The sequence below is a fragment of the Thermobia domestica genome, chromosome 10 (genome assembly GCF_964235325.1).
Source record: "Thermobia domestica chromosome 10, izTheDome1.hap1.1, whole genome shotgun sequence".
In the NCBI taxonomy this organism is placed as follows: Eukaryota; Metazoa; Arthropoda; class Insecta; order Zygentoma; family Lepismatidae; genus Thermobia; species Thermobia domestica.
The window spans coordinates 9,575,593-9,596,579 of record NC_137463.1 but is presented as its reverse complement, the minus strand read 5'-3'; the positions used below and the strand labels follow the sequence as shown (position 1 = coordinate 9,596,579).

The 20,987-nt window shown below is 37.5% G+C and overlaps 2 protein-coding genes across 2 annotated transcripts in view; one reads left to right on the top strand and one right to left on the bottom strand.

Moving 5' to 3' along the window:
- The first annotated feature begins 271 nt into the window (after positions 1-271).
- The window catches only part of LOC145662269 (nurim homolog), a 34,880-nt gene continuing 14,164 nt past the window's right edge, over positions 272-20,987 (top strand). The window contains exons 1-5 of the mRNA XM_081727655.1: positions 272-508; positions 4,060-4,238; positions 7,528-7,698; positions 12,951-13,084; positions 18,056-18,208. Coding sequence (XP_081583781.1) covers positions 370-508; positions 4,060-4,238; positions 7,528-7,698; positions 12,951-13,084; positions 18,056-18,191 — 759 coding nt within the window. The 5' untranslated portion in view covers positions 272-369 and the 3' untranslated portion in view covers positions 18,192-18,208. The remainder of the gene's footprint in view (positions 509-4,059; positions 4,239-7,527; positions 7,699-12,950; positions 13,085-18,055; positions 18,209-20,987) is intronic.
- LOC145662990 (protein GVQW3-like) lies at positions 20,234-20,716 on the bottom strand. Its single transcript, XM_081729094.1, has one exon. The coding sequence runs from the start codon at positions 20,714-20,716 to the stop codon at positions 20,234-20,236; it is 483 nt and encodes a 160-aa protein (XP_081585220.1).

The following is a 20,987-nucleotide window of genomic DNA, read 5'->3' as shown; positions in this document are numbered from 1 at the left end:
GATCATTTGATGGATGCTCATCTTGCAATAAAAATACAGCCAGGTTCAGTAATTCGCATAATTCCACGTATAATTCAAAGCGTTTGTATATGACTTCACCTTGTGACACCTAGTCTGGCCTAAAATGCTTTCAGATTTAAATGTTTTTTTTTTTTTTTTTTTTTTAAGTGAGATTATTTGGAGCACCATTGAAACGCATAGACATCAACGAACTGCGATATCATGGGAAGCAAGAGAATATTACTGTCACTTCACTGGTAATCATTGTTTACAAAACTGAGGGGTTGTGATTCAAGTGCAAGGGAACGCCTTAACTTTCACCTCCAGCAGATTCTCTTTATTTATCCTCTGACCGCCTTGGGAGACAAAATGTTTCTTAAGTGTTTTTGTGTTCTTGTATCATGTTTTGGTTTTTTATTGACCTTTACCACAATATATGAACTTGTATTGTTTTTGTCATCACAGGTGCAGAGCGATATTCCAAAAATTGGTTATACTGTTGTTAAAGGTACTTATTTACATTTATAGTAAGGTAGACTTAACTGCAGGAGAAGGTAACTAAAAATGGTGATTGAGAGTTGCATTATATTGCAGCATCGAAGCATTAACTCCACCACAAGTAATAATTTAGTGAAATTTATTCGTAAGTAAGTTCATAAGGGTCCAGTCATTGAATTACCTAAAGTAAAATGTTTCGGCCTTTGTACCGTAGATAGGCTCAGTATTTTTAGGCTTAAAAACATCATATTTTGTTACTTATCAGGAAATTCACTGTCATTACCTTAGAAGGTGTTTCTCTAGGATTCCTTGATGCATGTTCATTTTAGAAGAACCTTACCGTTCTGCACGTAAATATTGCGTCCGGGAATATGCCACAAAAACTATAGCGTATAAATCACAACCCAACGTTTGCTAGTTTGGCACTTACAAGCACGAATACTGTCTAATTGAATCGGCAGGATTACAGAAGGGGAGATACATACGTAGGGAGCAGGCGCGTGAGCGATGGTGGGTATGTGCATAAACGAAGATATCGCTAAAAACACTACGTTATGTTCAGAGTTGCATTTAGGTTTGGCGGGACCTTTTATGTGTCCAGATGAACATACACATCCTGTATACAGAAAGAAGAAACTAGTGATATTTTAGTAAGGCTAGCAGAAGGGGCCCCATTACTTACGTCATAGCCGCCTACACAACACGAAGCACTATTGCTATATGTAGATTTTATTTTATTTATTGTTTTTCTTATACTTTGGAAATGTACATTCAATTTTTTGCTCCCCCCAAGAGAGGAGGAAGGGGCTAAGCTATAGCTTGTTTAGCTTATACGTAAATCCAGCACTGGATACGTTAGCTGAATTCCTTTTTTTAACACAATTCACTGTAATTACTTGCCTTTATGGTTTGTACAATTCAGACACTCCCTTCAGAAAACTGGACAACTAACTTGTCTGTTATAAAGAACTTGAATAAGTACAGTGATACATAACCTTCCATGTGTTGACATTTTTTTTTCACACCACCAACACGATGTTCACATTTTTGAGCATTTCTGATAATATACGAAATATATCCAAAAAGTATCGGTATCGGCAGTACCGGCCTCTTCAGTGTCGGTATTGGTAAACAAAGTGGTACCGATACATCCCTATAAATAAATAAAATAAAATAACCGATTCATCATTTCTTTCATGTAAATTTTACGTATTTTTCATATTTCTGGACCGACTCTCCGGCATTTAACCTATTTTGCTGGAATGTCTTTCATGTAGGATAGAATAGAATACTTTATTAGTCATTAGACAACTTAGTTACATTAGACATCGTCAAGAATAATATTTAAATTGTAAAAAATGTTGAAATGTAAAAAAAAAAAAAAAAAAAAAAAAAAAAAAAAAAAGATAAAACTATTACTATTATCTTCCTCAATTACTAATTGACAGTTAATAACTAATTAAAACTATTACTAACTAACAGTTAAACTATATCTTCTATCCACTTTCTATTCAAAACAATAAGTTGCAAAATGAAAATGAAATGAAGTTTTGAATGGACATCCAATGGTTACGCCCTTTAACCTCTGTCTTTTTCCACGTATGTGGGATCGACGTTTCTGATGAGTCTTCTCAGTCATGGAATTCTTCCCCTGTTAGACCTTTCTCCCTGAAGTTATTCTTTACCATATCCATCCATTTCCTTCTCGGTCTCCTTTTACTTCTCTTCCCATCAACTTCTGATCACATTGTTGTTTGTTCTTTTCATTAGATGGTCATACCATGGCAGTCTTCTTCCTGTGATTTTCTTAGATATCTCTGTAATCTTGGTTGCTTCCCTTACTTACAAGTTAGTAAAGAATTGGTTTTGGGTTTTCTTGCTTTATAACCAGTGTTGTCTTCTCATTACTTGTATCCAGACTAGAAATGAATATATGTGGATTTGTGCACTAAATCCTTCCATACCAGTTTAGTTTCTGAATATTGAACTTTCGTTTTTATCAGTTGATATGTATCTTATTGTTTCAAGAAGTAATTTCCATCAAAACCAACCACAATACTGGAATGTCAATTTGTGGTTACGCTGGCTGAGTGGTAGAGCTTTTACTTCTGGTGCGAGAGACCCTTGGCTCGATCCCTGGCCATATGTGTTAGTGGTGTCCATGGGTTTTCTCTAGGTTCTTCTCTTTCCTTCCATATTCTCATTCTACCAATTCTTTCCTAATTGTTCACTTCATTCATCATCCGTCTCCTTTAGATCATAAACGTGGGATATTTAAGATTTTTTCTTTCTTTTTTCAATATTAATTTTGTGTATTTTGTCGATATACATCAGAATATACTAAACTTCATATGTAGTTGCTAAAGATATACCACATTGACTTGATACCTAATCTTCTGTTCCTGGCGCTGCTATCGGCTGATGGAATTGCACTCCCTTTTGCTTAGCAACAGCTGAACCCTTATTGGGTCAACGCGTTGGTGTGTCGAGGGTGTAAGCTTTAGTTCGCATTTTTGCCACGGCTCAAGACATTTTGGAAGCACTATAGTAACATCAATTTGTTTCCACCTAAGATATATAATAAACTTATCATTATAGATATTCTGTCATTATTGACAGGTCATTTGCTGCAGTTGAAAAGCTTCCATGCATAAGTCTTCAGTTAAGCTCTTCATCTTCACGTACGATATTGTTCTGTGTTAATAATGTCCATCAACTGTAGCCTCTTTCATAGCCTTTCTCGTTGCTCTAATGGCTAGCATGTGTAACTTTGTTTCACCTGGCCTCATACTCGGTTCCGGGTGAGAGAGAGCATAAAATTTAATTTCACAGTCATTACATTACGTCCGTTAATTATCTGTCTCCTTTAAATAATATAAACATCTGACGTTAAACTAAAAAAAAAAAAAAAAAAAAAAAAAATCCATTTCTGTTGCCTTTTTCGTGCCTCCCTCTTTCTCTTATCATTTCTGGTATGTACCGGTACCTTATAATACAGTTTCTTTACAGTCAATGTCCCAGTTTCTTTTCCTTTTTCTAATTGCATTTTAAAAGTATTCTTTTCCCCTCTACCATTTCTAATACCCTTTAATTTGTTTTCCGCTCTACCCAGCTAATTCTGTCCATTCTTCTTCACACCCATATTTCGAAAGCCTCCATTCTTTTTTCATCATTTTTGCATAATCTCCATGTCCGCCCCCCCCCCTATAGAGCACAATATTCCACATGAAACATTTTGAAATAAATGAAATGAAATGAAATTTTTCAGTTTAACGTCCCACGATTATGCTCTTTAGGCTAAGGGAGACGATGATTAAAGCAAGTGAATGATGGAAAAATTAGTAGAATGAAAATGTGAGCAAACGACTACCCCAAGAGAACCCACGGATACGATGTTTCTGTAACCAACTGACTTAGCCGGGGATCAAACCAGGGACCCCACGCACCAGAGGTAATGAAATATTTTCTCTTTTTAGCTCTTTATTCAAGGACCCACAAAATAGATTTTTTTTTCTTTTTAATGTATGATTCCGATGTCAACATTGTCTATTTTTCTTTTAGGTAACTCGGATAATTCAATCTTAGCATGGACCATAGTTGTAGACCTGGCGTTGTTAAGTTTCTTCATGTTGCAACACAGTGGAATGGCACAGTCATCGCTAAAAGTAGTATACGAGAAACTTAATTTAACTACAGTTGAAAGAAGTATATACATCATATCTACGTGCCTTACTCTCTTGGTAAGTTCAAAATTACGTGTAGTAAGAATTTAAAATCTTCGAAAGATTAGAAACAAAAAATAGGTAAATGTACTGTTACAACCCTTGTGCGTGGGTATTTTTTTCGAAAGCATTGTACTTGCAATAAAATCTGTCCCCAGAGATGAATCATTAGGATATTTGATTTATGTACGCATTCGTTGTGGGTTTCTAGTTGAATGAACGTAAGGCCAATATAAAAACAACAATGTAATAAATAGATTATACGAACAACTTACTATACCAATATTGATCCAGCAAGATAATCTTGAAAGCCACTTCTACTTTCATCCTCGATTGCTCTTGTTACGAAAAACGATTAATACACTTAACTCACATATGAGTCCTTAACTAACATTAAATAAAAGACAATCATGATATGTTGGCCAGCAAACAATCCTACCGCTCATGTTCCATTCATGAACAAGCAGTCTTACCACTCATGATTGTTCACCAATAAACAATCCTATCACTCATGCTCCATTCGTGGACAGCAAACAGTCTAACCACTCATGATTATTGTCCAGCAAACAATCCTACCACCCATGTTTCATTCATGGACAACCAACACCCGTAGCACTCATGTTCCTTTTATGGACAACAAACACCCTTAGCATTCGTTGGCCAGCAAACGATCCTACCACTCATGTTCCATTCACGAACAACGAACAGTGTTAGCACTCATGAGTGTTGACCAACAAAGAATCCTACCACAAATGTTCCATTCATGAACAACAAACAGTTTTACCACTCGTGATTGTTGGTCCACATATCATGATTTACGGTTTATTTAATATTAGTTAAGGATCCATAATGAGTTGAGTGCATTCATCGTTTTTCGTTATTGGAGCTACCGAGGATGAAAGCGGCAGCGACTTACGAAATTATTTCCCTAGAATAAGACATTGGCATAGTAAAGTTAGTTCTGTCATCTAGTTAAGAGAAATGTGCCAGATGATTTCTATCTTTCATTTCAAGGTAATAGGGTATTTGTGTAGATTTTGGATTTAACGTCCCTTTCAGCACCGATTCTGTATGAGATATATGGACTTAGGAGCTTGACATGGAATCTGAACCACGTGAGTTCCCACCGGAAGTCAGACCTGGGTCTTTCGATCTAAAGGTGCGTTAACGTGAAATTTGAAACACATGTTCGAGATTTTGTGAGTTGATGATGAAATTACCTTGTTCATGAGATTTCTAGAGATTCTTCTATGTCCTCTCTTTCTTTTTATTACGTAATTCTCCCATCATTCGCTTCGTATTCGTGTATAACCCAGAGAACAAATGTCATTAGTAAATGACCTTGATATCATGTTTTGTAGGTGAATTATTAACTCAGGCACCACTGTGCTTTTGGGCAGCGCATAAAAACCTAAGAAACAAGCTTCACCAAAGTCGCAGCAGTAGTTGAAACTTTGTTTACATAAAATGAAATTAAATTTTTCATCTTAACGTGTCACGATTATACCCTTTAGGCTACGGGAGACGATGATGGAAGAATTGATGGGGTGAGAAAATGGGAGGAAACAGTACACCGAGAAAACCTACGGACACGATAAACTTTGTTTACAAAAAAAAAAAAAATCGTAGGGAACTTGATACCAAAGTTAGCAACTTACAACCATTCAGGTACGTAATGACATGATAGGATGTATCAGTTAATAAATTAAATAAATAAGTAAAAAGTGCTAAGCATCCAAATATCAATTGAACCATACGTTTCGAAGACCAATTGCCATCGCCCTTTGTGCTTTTAAAAATCTCGCTGCTTGTAGAACTACTTATTCTGATAATTTCCTCCACTATAGAAATAGTGTAAATGGTTCTTAAACTATTGTTGCAGACATCTTTTAACTAACACTAAAGTTTAACAGCTATAATACAGGAATCACTATTCATTTTGTGAAGGGTCGTACAAAAATATTTATTCTGCAAAGGTGCTACAAATTACATATTAATCGAGCATTCTTTTAAAAACATATTTTCATATTTATTTTAAATTACTTGCTAAATTGAAATAGACTGACTTGGAGCTCAGTAGGTAGAGTATACGACTTCCAATCCTACGATCCGTTCTCAATCTCTGGTGGGTGTAGAAGGAGTTTTTCACTTTAGACCGTAAGTTCCAAAGGTTGACTCAAAATTGGAAAACAAGTACCGGGGCGACCTTGGGGCCAAACTGGTATTTTAAAAAAAAAAAAAAAAAAAAAAAAAAAAAAACACCTCTTAAGGCGATACCGTCGCTAGGAAGGTTCAGGCTCGTATAGAGCTGTTGCGTTGAGATATATTTTTAGATAAACAGTATATAGAAATGTTTATATACTTCTTCTTACTAAACCTTAAATTGTAATAATAAAAATAACGTGCAAGGGTACTGGAGGAGGAGACCGACAAATATATATATTGGAAGTCAAAGAAATTAAAGCCAAGATATTTGTGGAAACCATAAAATTTCGATGTCATAGGCTGAAAAAAGTTCGGGAAATTAGTGAATAGCGACAAAACATTTAATGCCACTTTTCACCTTTTATGTTTTGAATTTCAAAAGAAAATAAAGCCAGAGAATTCCAATACTTTCCCTTTCTAGGAGTCGCATTTGGCGAAACAGTAACGTATTCACTGTGTAAGAATCATAGGGAGCATTTGCACAAAACTTCCGTTTCCTACTCCAACGATTTCAGAGATCTGAAGAAGGGAGACGAAAAATTCACCCCTTCAAACCTTACAAATTGTTTTTTGCAAAATCCTGTCGTATCTATAGTGTATGCTTCATTATAGTTTTTGTACAAAATGAGCTCCAACACTCAGCGATTTAGCAGATGTTTTAATGATCAGTGGGGTTTACTCCTTGTATAAACAAAGCGAACTTTCAGGTACAAATTCAGTCATCACTGGAATAATAAACAATCAACAGTACAACAAAAAGTAAGTCTGCCAGGGTGTATTTGAAAACATCATCCCGGCATTTGCTTGATGTGACTGAAAAAAACATTGGAAAAACGGGTCAAGGTGGTCGACTGCAGGGTTTCAATCCAGAAGCTCCTGATTGCCAAGCAAGAATGGTAACTATTATTGCAAATCTGCTCAGTACAAACTTAGCAGGGCTGTTATGGCTACATTTGATAGAATTTCATGGTACAGATTTTTTCAAACAAATTAGTAACAAAAGTTTATACAACTGTATTAGGAATACATATCTTTTACGAAACGGTTACTAATCTTAAAAGAAGTACTTACCTTTGTTCTTTGTATTATTATTTTTTTTTAGTGTGTCATATATTTTTGGCATCCAATACCGTCTGTGACCTTGTGGAATGTCGATGTCCAACACAGCAGTCCTTTGTGGTGGGTTTTTACAATACTTCACGCTGTCTCGTGGTTCATGATATACGCTGGAAGTCTTACCATGGACATAGGAGAGATGTTAGGTGTTAAACAGGTAATGTTATATAGAACAAGAAATATTCAACCATCTTGTTCTTGTTGAACTACCACTTTTTTATTATTATTATTATTATTATTTTAAAGAATAATATAAATCCCTTGTCTACTTACAGCTGTGGACAAATGTTTAAGACGTTACAGTGTTTCTATAGAGCTGGAATGTCAGGAATACTCAGGAAAACGATATTGTTAGGGAAGCATACAAGCTTGTAGCATTCTTTCATCATCTTTGAGTCATTGATCCACAGCTCGACACAACACGTCGCTATTCGGTTATAGAACATGCATGATATCTGGTAGCTGAATAGGAAGTGGACAAAGCTTTTATTTTAATACCAGGATGCGACATGCGCCTACGAAGGTTCACAGTCAGAACAACGAGAGAGTCTCTGATGCTAGTAACCGACACGATCTTTTCTATTTTTTTTTACCTAAATAATGATAACAAGAGTATCCATGGTTTTGGATTGAATTTGTTAAATAATGATGTATACAATTAAATGTGGGAAGAATACTTCTACTTTCAAGTATGCTTTTACCGAGGTATCACTCTTTTCTTTTTGATTTTAGATATTGAATGAGTGGAATCGACATTGAGTGTAAGCTAATTCGGAAGCTAAATATAATTGTGGGTCAGATGACTAATGAGGTTCTCGTCTTTGACGTTATTAATTTTATGCTTCGATAATATATTGGATGACTCACCGATAGCAGCTTCTATTATTTTGATCAATGACTATGTAATTCTGTTCATGCCTATGTACGTACACGTCAGAGAGCGGCATCTTGGAATATCCGTTACACTATTGAACTACATTATCTGTTCTAGCTAAGAGGATGGATTATTGGAAATAAAATATTCCAAATTTAGATGCTCTGTCAACATTTGTTATTATTAATACTGTCATAGTTAGCATCGTAGACTCTCTCATTGTTCTGACTGCGAGCCAGTCCTGCTTCTAAACCTTCTGCGCGCATTTCCAGGGTGTCTATCGGTCACAAAAGTCGCAAAAAAAGTCACGAAATCAGGAAACGGCCATGAAAGTCAAGAAAAAGTCACGAAATTTAGCTTTTGGGTCACGATTTTTTTATCTGTACAAATATAAGTACAGACTAGAAAATTTTGTTTTATAAAACAACAAAATTCACCCCTGAAAATGTCTATGGTCAGCTTTAGATGCTACCAAATCGCAAGCAAATCACGCTTCTATGGCATGTATGAAAATTCAGCCTGATTTGCACCAAAATTCGCTCTTGAGGATGCTATGAAATGTTTGGTAAAGAAAAAGTCACGAAACTTCATTTTGGAATTTTAGAAGACACCCTGATTTCGCATTTTGGTATTAAACTAAGATTTTGTCCACTACCTATTTATGTCAGAAGTTAACAGGCGATATGCATGTTCCATAGCTGCATAGCGACATGTTGTTTCGAGCTATTGGTCAACGACTCAAAGATGGCGAAAGAGTGCTACAAGAGAATGGCGACCCAGCTAGAATGTCGCTAGATGGAGATTTTGTTACTAGTCGGCATCCTTGGTTTGTGGTTTATCCCTACAAGTAGTCACATAAGGAGACTTTACCTCCTGATGATGGAAGACAGCGCCTTTGAGCTGAAAAGAAACCTAAACTTTAGATTATGAGTATTGTATCGAGGTCAGAGACTGTTGCAGCTGAAAAGCAATCAGCTAACAGAACTGTTTGTAAATGTAGACGTGCGGCGACACTAAACGAAGAGGACGATACAGTGCGCTGTAACGAGTATAATTTGTTTAAAGTGTTTTTCTTTTAAAGTGTCTCAGTATACCTTGTGAATTGTATGATACGCTAACAGAACCTAATGCTAAGTGGTTTTGTGATAACTGCGTCTCAATACATCTTCCTAACGACACTCAAATCTCTCGAATGGATAGTCAAGTACGAGAGGTTACATCAATAATGTTGAGATTTCTCAAGGCCACACAGAAACAAATCTGCGACTTGATCCTGAAACTAAGCTCATTTTAAGTCGCTTATAGATAGGATGAACGGAGACTTCCAAAATAAATGTTCCAATATTACTGTAGAAATAAAATCCCTAAAAGTGGAACAGAAGAAAGAAAGTGAAAAGTTAAGAGTCTTCATCCCGGCAAAATTAAAATACCGCTAATTTTACAATGATTATGTGATATTTTCAAATAGATAAAAGATAATCGAAATGTGGCACAAGAGCGCCCTAGACAATATTATTTTACATGAGAAACCGTTATCACGACTCACTTATCTGCTTTCGATTTCGAGCCATTTTGAAAATCGGCATTTATTTTCGCGTTTCTAAACAGCTGAAAAGGGAAAGCCATTAGGTGACTTGTGATAACGGTACCTCACGCAAAATAATATTGTCTAGGGCACTCTTGTTCCATATTTCAATTATCTTTTATCTATTTGAAGATATCACATAATTACTGTAAAATTAGCGGTATTTTAATTTCGGCGGGATGAAGACTCTTAACAGAAGCAGTGTTGACCAGGAATGAAAAATTGCAGAAGGGAATATACGGAGAAGTCAATCAACTGAAATCTATTACCGGCAAATTGTAAGAGGATATGACTAAGCATGCAGACGATATTGCACAGTTGAAAGGAGTAACTCAGGCTTTAGTAAACACGGATAATAATAATGTATCAACTAATTGTGAGTATAACTTCAGACGAAATGATTTTTTTTTATTATTATTAAATAAAGGGGCTATAACAATATTGACCCGATAATACCTCCGATCTCCTAGGTACGCTTACGGTTACCACTGTAATAGTAGTTTACATTGGAAACAGTTCCTTAGACATCGAGACTAACAATTTGAAAAATGTGTCAAAGTAAAGAGGTCAGCCTTGGGATGGCCCGATTATTTTTTAGAAGACTTTAAGCACTTTATTTCATTATTTCGGCTAAGTGGACGAGACAGGCTACTATTCTTGTCGAGATGCCTGGTGAAATCGGTCAGAGGTTGCCTGAGAAATGTATCTACTTCGATCTTTTCTTACATCGACTTTCTGCAATTATTTAGGAAACAGTTCATCTCTCCTAAATTAGAACGTGCTCAGGAGGGTGCGGTGGCCCAGTGGTAGAGCGCTTTCCTCTGGTATGTGGGGTAACCAAATTAAACCCAAACAAATAACGAGAAATATTTTCACTCCTACGCAAATAGAGTGTCTTATAAGTAAGAAGAGAAGTGTGCGTTGGAACAAAGATTATGTAAATAGATGTTTTACGATACGCGCTTTATCAATATCTATAGATCTGAAACACCATGAATTTTCCACTTCCAGGACTATCAAGTTTGAGAAAGTGGGTGACCTATTTATTTGATAGTAGCTCTGGAATTTTGAATGGTGTGTTAATGCACCATCAAGCAGAGCAGTTCCATGACAAAGATTTAATGTGCATAGTAAGTTTTGATGAAATGAATATAGATTTACACATTTGATATGACCAAAAGAATGATAAAGTGTTGGGTCCTTATAGCCAAGTATTAATTTCTATGTTACGTGTACTATGTAAAAAATTTAAACAGCCTGTATACTATGATTTTGATGTTCAAATGACGGGAACATTATTATTGAAAATATTTTCAGGTGATTCATGAGGCTGGCTTCAGAATTGTTGCAGTTGGAAGGAATAAACGCAAGAGTGTGGAGAGATTTCAAAGTAGATCATAATTATTCTTGTTTTCCTAATCCCTCCGAGTATCGAGAGTAGAGTTTGGGTTTGCGCTGATGTTCCCTATTCTCTAAAGCTATTACGTAACCACTTTTTGGACAATGGTTTTACATTACCAAGTGGGGAAAAATATTTAAGAATATTGCGGGACATCTGTTAGCGTTAGATGATGGAGAAATAAAAATATGACCTAAATTGAATTTTCACTTTTGACCTATCAGGAAGAGAACGACAACGTGTTCACTTTGCATGTGAGCTCTTTTCGAATAACTTTTACAGGCCATCACGTACCTAATACCCGAAGAAAAGGAAACAGCTATTTTTTTTTTAATTGGTCAGTGACAGATTTGACAAGTTAAATTCAATTGGTGTCTAATGATGAAATGCAAGTTATAGTAAATGCATTTGGTTTGAATGCAACAACACAAGGAAGTATGCTACCCAAGTTTCATTCAGTATGAAGAAATTAAATTGAGCAATGTAAAACATCTTTTTCCTTTCCAGCGTGAATTTTTGAAGAGCATTCGATCTGTCCTGGGATGTTTCTCTAACATAAAGATGAAATGCGGTATGAAGTATTTATTAAGTGCAAAGTTCAACTGGGGCAGTCGGACGGACATATGAGAATCCGTTGTCCATGGAGTTCATAAGCTGCCTGAAACCTTTAATTATAAGCAGGATCATATGTGCGGCCTTCCTTTAAGTTCTGTGACACTTGTTGCAATGAAAAAGAAAAAAAGAAAAATTACTTACTTGCCATCTCTTTACAGGACTCACTCCGGATATACAACAAGCTTTATCTGGAAGTGAAAGTAATATTGTGTCACATGAAATACTTCTTGAGGATGTGCCCAGAGACAATTCATTGCAAGCAGAGTGTTCTGGAGAGAGTCTCCGTTACAGAGCAGGATACATTGCTCATTGTTGTTAGTGACTCGACCCATCACTTGAACAACCCACAAAAGAGATCTTAGTTCAATCACTAAATCCTGAAGGTTGGATTAAAAGAATATCAAGAGATGGATTAACTGTTCCTACAGAAAATTGGGTATTTAATGTTCGGAAGTTTGAAATACTTTTCACTTTTTTAATCCACAGTGATGGACTTAAATTAGTGAGGAAACAGGAATGATTAAGACTTTGTGTCCAAAGATTTTATGTCCAAAGAGTACTTCCATTTGCACCTGACCATAATGAAAACAAACCACTTATCCCCGATGATCACTACCTTGGAACATTTTATATAAGCACCTGGTTTAATTGTGAGGAATTGCTTATCTATAAAGAATGTTTTTCTCCTCTGATACGTTGGTACTTACAGCGTACGGCCAGACATCAAGAAGATCAGTTCACTCACAAAACGTGGGTTTGTGTTTCACTGCGACGTGACGCTTTTCTTTCCAAGATCGCCTTAAGGTGAGAGAAACTATCTTGCAAGATTGTAATAAACTACACACGTACTTGTGTAGTATCTTTCTCTTCAGAGGGTCATAATACTTGCGTGTATTTTGATTTACCTTATTACTATTTGTCTCAATTTATTTTTAGGTGTACTATCAAGTGCAAGGATTTCCAGATCCTTTATCTCTGAAATCGGACCATTTAAAGCGATTTTATTCCCATATGAGACATCCAAGCCTTATTGGATTCTTAATCATATTCTGGGCTCATCCTCTAATGAGGTAAGCACAAAATAACTAAACATACTATTTTCTAGAATTTATCCGCCTTATGTAGAGTTGTTTTGACGTATGATTAACATCATACTAAAGGCCTGACCCTCTTCAGTATGACACTAATTACGCGTCAAAACGACTTTGCATAAGGCCCTATATGATTACTATACGAGTATATCTCAATGTGCTATGTTGATTTTTTTTTTCTTACGAGGGTTGATCCAGAAATAAGGTTCCCATTAAGTCTACAAATAGACAGCATTATTTATTCTCATAGCAATGTACGTCGTTGGAAAGAAGACACTTTGCTCTATTTTTCGACATAATCGTTATCTTTTTTCTACGCATTTTTGTAGATGGTGCTCCAATTTTTGTATCCTCATCATCATCATCATAGGTATTCTGCCTTTATTGGCAGGTCACTTGCCGCAGCTGAGAAGCTTCCATGCTCCACGATCCTCCGCTAACCTTTTCGTCTTCGCGTATGATCTTTCTGTTTTAATATCATCCATTAATTGTAGTCTCTTTCGCCCTCTCCCTCTCTTTCCCGCCACCATACCCTCTAGGACGTCCCTCATGATACAATCTCTTCTTAGGCAATGTCCCAACCAGTTTCTCTTCTTCTTCCTAATAATATCTAAAAATGTTCTTTTCTCACCCACCATTTCTAACACTCTCTCATTCGTTTTCCGCTCGACCCAACTAACTCTTTCCATTCTTCTCCACACCCACATTTCGAAGGCTTCCAGTCGATTTTCGTCACCCTTACGCAATGTCCATGCTTCCGCCCCATACAGCACAACACTCCACACGAAGCATTTTATGAGTCTTTTTCTCAACTCTTTGTTCAACGTCCCACAAAACAGACTTTTCTTTCTTTTAAAGGCTTCTTTCGCCATTCCTATCCTTGCTTTTATTTCACGTTCGCATTTCATGTCATTACTAAGAACACTACCCAGGTATCGAAAACTATTCACTTGTTCTATTTTCACCCCTCCTACTTTTATATTTGACACAGACCCCTCCTTCCAATCACCATGGCTTTTGTCTTTCTAACATTTATTTTCATCCCATATTCTTCAAAGCCCCTTCTCATTTTTTCTAACATTTTATTGATTTTCTTTTCAGATTCTGCAACAAGGGCCATATCGTCTGCAAATCTTATGCATCTAATCATTCTACCTCCTACCGAAATGCCATCATCATCATGTAGGCTCTTTTTCACTATCTTTTCTAGATAGACATTAAATAGTGTTGGTGAGAGGCAGCATCCTTGTCGAACTCCCCTTCCAATTGCACTCTCTTCCGTCAGTTCTTCCCCTATCCTAACACTTACTTGTTGGTTCATGTATAAGTTTCGTATGAGTCTTCTATCTTTCCATTCCAACCCTATCTTTGTTAGAACTCCCAACAACAATTCCCAATTCACGCGGTCAAAAGCCTTTTCTAGATCAATAAATACAACATACACCTCTTTCCCTTTTTCTATAAATCTTTCACCGATCACCCTTAATAATCCAATAGCATCTCTTGTGCCCTTGCCCCTTCTGAACCCGAACTGCTCTTCCTCAACATCTTTATTTGTTCTTCCATATAACCTTCTGTTTTGTATCCTAATGAAGTAGAACTCCGCCGCCAACCAGTTGAGGAAGCGTTTCACCTCGTCTTTGACACCATCGTCGCTCCGGAAACGTTGGCCACTCAAGTGTCCCTTTAACTTCGGGAACAAGTGATAATCGCTAGGCGCGAGGTCCGGACTGCACACGGTGGGTGGGGCATGACAGTTCACCCAAAGTTTGTCAAAAGGTCCTGGGAGACGTGAGGTCGGGCGTTGTCGTGAAGCAGCATTACACCGACTGTCAGTCATCCTCGCCGGCGATTCTGGATACCTCGCCTGAGTTTTCTTAAGTGTTGCAAATAACTGAGTTGATTCTTGTCTCAGGTTCCATGAAATCGATCAGAAGTATCCCGTTAGACCCCAAAACACACTGGCCATGACTTTGTCAGCAGGAGGAGTTTGTTTGATCTTCTTTGCGGCTGGTGACCCTGAGTGACGCCATTGTTTGGATTTTTGTTTCGTTTCGAGAGTGAAATGAAACACCCACGTTTCGTCTCCCGTAACAATGGAGTCCAACAAGCCTTCCTTCTCTCTTGACATTTTGAAGAAACTGGCGAGCACAGGCAAGGTGTTTCTCCTTGTGTTGTGCTGTCAACATAACGCGGTACCCATCGAGCACAACACTTATGATACCCCAATTTTTCAGTCAAAGCTCTTTGCAGTGTACCGTAAGAACTCGCAGGAATCCGAGCAACAAATTCACGGACGGTGATCCTCCTGTTTTGAAGCATTTCGCGTTGGACCATCTCGACAACCGCCTTCGAAACTGACGGTCTTCCACTCCGTTTTTCATCGTGGATGTCCTTCCGACCGGCACTAAACACCCTGCACCACTTTCGGACATCTTAAACGGACATATACTTGTCGTCATACACCTCTGTCAACTGACGAAGAATATCCACGGGTGGAGTCCCTTTGGCGTGTAAAAAGCGAATTACGGAACGAATCTCACACTTGGGGGAGCAGCAGTGGGCACCTCCATATCGGACGGCTGCTGAGCCAAGACTGATCAGCGCGGCCGGGCGGAATCGAGAGTGGGGTAACAGCCGTGTACAGCGGTGTTGCCAGATTTTGCCTCGCACCTTTTTGTGCGGGTGGAGCTCTTTGTGAACCTTATTTGTGGATCTACCCTCGTATATAGAAGAATCAAAGTCTATTTTACCAGTTGAGAAGCACACTAGTCTGTGCTAAATTATAAAATGTAAGATACATATTTTTATATACTGAAAGAGACATGAGCAGTTTGCTGAACGAAAGTCTCACACTTTGAAATGGAATCTTTAACTTTCATTAGGCTATACCAGTGGTTCTCAACCTTTTTTCACAGACGACACATTTTACTGAACGTTCAGGACAACGCGACACACTTATTATTATTATATTAATAATAATAATAATAATAATAATAATGTGAAACCAATTAGTTTTTTTAATGACTCTATATAGCACTGAGCATTATTACTGTCGCTTGAGGTGTTGATTGGTACAGTCTGTCTCAAAGTTGATTTTAACTAATTATTATTAAATTCATGATTTTTAAATTCTAAAATTTCGGGACACACCTTAGGGGCTTGCGTGATACACCAGCGTCGCGACACATCGGTTGCGAACCACTGGGCTGTACACGGATTTTTTTCCCCCTAGCATCTTTGTTGTACAAGAAACCGCACTGTTTATACTTTTTTTTTAAATCTTAGAATTCAAGTGGAGTTTTCCAGATGTGTGACGGATCAGACTTCTCGTTAATTGAGAATCCTCTGGCAGCTCCATATGACATTCTCTTGCGCAAAATTTATAGCTTTTCAGCTTAAAATCTACAGTGCAGTTTTTTCAACTTTACTTACATATCCTTATGTTTCTTGTAGACTAAATTTTAGATACCTTACTCTGATACTTTTATCTGAATCTGTAAATAGAACAGGGTTTGAGTTTTGGTGAGTACTGGGTTACGTACGAAGGATAAGCTATAAATTAACGTCAGTGTAATACGATCCCAAATTTTTGAGGTGATTTTAATGGAAAGCTACCCAGCATAAAATATTACACTTTGAAAATATTGGAAAAGTCAACAAGTTTGGAAGGAATTGAAGCTCTTTTTAAGATTTAAATCTTTGTCTATTGCAACTTCTTCTTCCAAACTTAACACTTTGTATATAGTCTGATGATATTCTCAAATGGTAAATTACTTTCTAATCTTCCCTTTATAAAAGAAAATATGGGGGATTCATTGTTTACTTGTACTTTAAAGCGACCGCGCTTGGGTTTTATTTGCGTTTGACATGCTGTAAATAGTTTCTCTTTGCTGTTAAGGGGGACTCAGTAGTAGTGCGCTTGTTTCTGGTGCATGGGGTCCCTGGTTCGATCCCGTCTAAGTAACTATTGTGGTGGACAACATTCTGTCCGCTGGTTTTCTCATCTCCCCTCCCTCCATCATTTATCATTTCACCAATTCTTCCATCATTATTCGCTTGCCTCAGTCATTCGTCTCCCTTAGCCTAACAAATACACCGTGAGCATAAAGTCCTGGCCTGATTATAAAAATTATTACGGAATAACCGTTGGACAGAGTAATGTAAATTCTGGTCCGTTACATAGGTTAGTATTACTAGTTTTTTTAAGACCAATAGATGGCACTAGTGCTACCCAAGAGTGACGCAATACGGCGGGTTAGTTGGCGAAATAGCATCGAAGCAGGAGAAAACGCAATGCGTGCTGTGGTATCACGCTCTCCCCGCCACAGACATTACTCCACTGGACTTTTTTTTATGGGGCTATATCAAGGACAGAGTCTGTGCCACACCTGTTGCTGACGTCGAGGAACTGAAGGCTAGGATATAAGCAATTGTGGGTACTATGACAGAAGACATGTTACAAAACACCTGGCGGGAACTGGAATACCGCTTAGACATTCTCCGAGCTACCAAGGGGGCACACGTTGAAGTGGTCTAACGTAAGTGGTCAAAAAAAAAAAAAAAAAAAAAAACTTGTAATACTAACCTATGTAACTGACCAGAATTTACATTATTATGTGAAACAATTTTTTTGTAATAAATTTTTGTAATCAGAGCAAGACTTTATGCTCATCCTGTATAATCATGGGACGTTAAACTGAAAGATTGAATTTCAAGATTTTCTTAACTGTTAAAACACCATATTAATCGGTAAAGGATGAGGATTACAAATTGAAAAAGAAAAAGAAAAAGTGGACTGCTAATGTTTGCTATTTTTTCAATATATTTTTGGATCATTGCTTGATAACTTAATGCTACAAACTTTGATACTTTCTTTTTTGTATTAAATTTAAGACAACTGCTTTCTTGATATCACATGTTTCCTAATGTGTGTGAACATTATTGCAGGTTAGACAGAGCTCTATTGGCTATTATATGGAGTCTTTACATGATATTGAGTTGGAGCACAGACTACAGGGATTACCATTATCTAAAGGAGCAAGTGATAAGGAAGAAATTCGAAGTCAAGAGCAAAGCTTTTTAAAGGAGGAAGAGAACAATGTAGGTATATTTAAGTTTTCTTTCTTCTTTTTCTCTTAAAGCTTTGAATAGTGAGCGAGATTTTATTTAGAATCAAGCTCTCGTTTGAAGTTTTCGTATTATTATTATTATTATTATGAATAAAAACTTTCGGTATTTCCTTCTGATTCGAAATGTACTTTCGAAGAGTATCAAAAAGGTAGAAAGCAGTACACAATTCCTTCCTGTTTCACTTTCATTCATATTTACTCATATATCGTAGTGCTAGTATCACTGTCTGCGAACCTTGAACTCGCCAGCACACTTTCAATTTGTTGGATTGACTGAATTGTTACTGCATTATGAATATGCCTCAACTGAGTGGCATAGCCAGAGAAGAAGGCTAATCCAACTCAAGTCCCGCTCCCTCTTAACAAGTGATATTAAAAATGGATTCCTGCTTACTTGGAGTACATTCCATTTCTGATTCCGATGGTACTACCTTTTCTTTTTATAGCTCCGGCGTAATCATCTTATAGTTTCAATTTATGATACTTTATTTCTCGGCAACTATTGGCAGGATTTAAACCAATTTTCTTTGGCATGTAGCATATCGTCAAAGAAACAAAGATAACAAAACTTGATAGGCAGCTCGGTTTGGCTCATATTGGCAGGTCTATTTTATTTCTTGGTAACTATTGGCGGATCTGAAGGAATTTTAGCCCATTGTCTAAGAAATGCAGATCACTATATTTGGCGGCCGAGCTCCGCCAGGATCAGGATCGAGTCTGCTTGTACGTGATACCTTATTTCTCAGTAACTACTGGACGGATCTGAACGAAATTTGGTGAGCAAGTAGCCCATCGCCTAATCTAACCATGTACAACAGCTGGCCTACTGATTCTTTTAATCCGGCCCGCCTGACTCGTTATTGATGTAATCTCGTAAACTGAGTTGAAAAGTTTTCTTGGATAACTGATATCCACCTTGAAAATATCCAGTGTAAACTGTACCATCGAACATTGGAAAACTGGTCAAATGTGTCCATTAAAATTGTAAATAAATAGATTTTTCCTCTTTTCTTTTGTAAGTAAATATTTTGGTTACTGTTATAACAGTTTTTATGTTCCTGTGATAATAACAGATTTTATGTTCCTGTCTACGACGAACGATTTTGTAAATTGAATATGGCTTTCAATTCTTGTGAAAATGTTATACATTGTCTCGTACGGCCCTTGATGCCAGTAAATCCTGGGTCGTTGGCTCATTCGCTGTTCCAACTTGCATCTACCTAGTCTAAACAAAGAATATCACTATATTTGGTACCTGAGCTCATCTCAGCAAGAGAGGCACGCCGGGAGCCTCTGAGTTCGATTTACAGATTATGTTCTCTTGTTATAATTTATCACCTAAAAACATTGTACGAGGGTGGGTTGATAAGTCTCTCAGCCTCACCAAGAAAACAAGTAGATACGAAACGAAGTTTGGTGTTTTTATTCAATATATTCCCCTTGTAGTCCAATGCACTTTTCACATTGCTGCTGCAGTGCTTGCAGGCCAGACAAATAGAAGTCGGATGGATGCACTGGAAACCAGGCCTCTGAGAAATGACGTCATCGGCGCCATTGAAATGCGTTCCCTTTAAAAACAGTTTCAATTTAGGAAAGAGGGAAAAGTGATGGAGCCAAATTAGGCGAACAAGGTGGATGTTCCTGTGTTTGAAGCCGTAGGTCCTCCAATTTTTGCAATGTCAGACGTGCCTTGTGGAAAGGCGCATTGTCCTGGAGGAAGATTACCCCTTTTGACAGCTTTCCACGTCTCTTCTCCTTTAGTACGGCTTTCAGTTTGTCCAGAAGAGATGTATAATAAGCTGCATTGCTGGTTTCACCCGATTTCAGATAATCCAGCAGTAGAATTCCTTCATCATCCGAGAAGACCGTAGCAAGGACCTTACCAGGGGAGCGTTGTGTCCTAGCCTTCTTCGGACCTGGAGAACCGCTGTGGCGCCATTCAGTCGATTGTTGTTTCGTCGTGGGATCGTAGAAATATAACCAGTTTCGTCCACTGTTACCAGCCGTTGAAAAAAATGGACTTATCCACTTGAAATTGGGACAGAAGTGCCTTACTTGCCTCCACCCGTTCACGCTTCTGATCTGCGCGGAGTTTCGGAATCCATTTTCCCGCGACCTTCCTCATACCCAAGTCTTCACGGATAACTTTCCACACCCGTTCATGACTGATGCCCAATGTGTCCTCTATCTGTTTGAGCGGGATTCGGCGATTGTCGAGAATCATCCGATGAATGGCGTCAATCATATCGGGAGAGGTCACTGAAATTGGTCTGTCACACCTTGGATCATCGTTCAGACAAAACTGCCCACGTTTGAAGTTCGCTGCCCATTTCTTTACAGTGGCATGCGATGGTGCCTTGTCCTCTAATGTCGTGACAAGGTCGTTGTGGATCTCCTTCGGCGAGAGTCTCTTTAGGAAGAGATACTTGATGAATGCACGGTGTTCAAATTTACTAATTTCTGGGATGTGGGCTGACATCCTCACTTTGGACGTGAACAAAAAATTAAAATTGGTTTACTTAAACCAAATTTTGAACAGTATCTTCACAAATTATAAGCCTCATAAACATATATAACTTTTATATCTAGCTTTGAACTTGGGTAGGCTGAGAACTTATCAACCTACCTTTGTTTAGTCTTGTTCAGGAAAGAAAGCTCTGTATTTAATCCTACATAAGCTTTCATTATATTAACAATATGTAATATTCTTCATCTTTTCGATTTCTTTCTCTGTGGTATATGCACCAAAA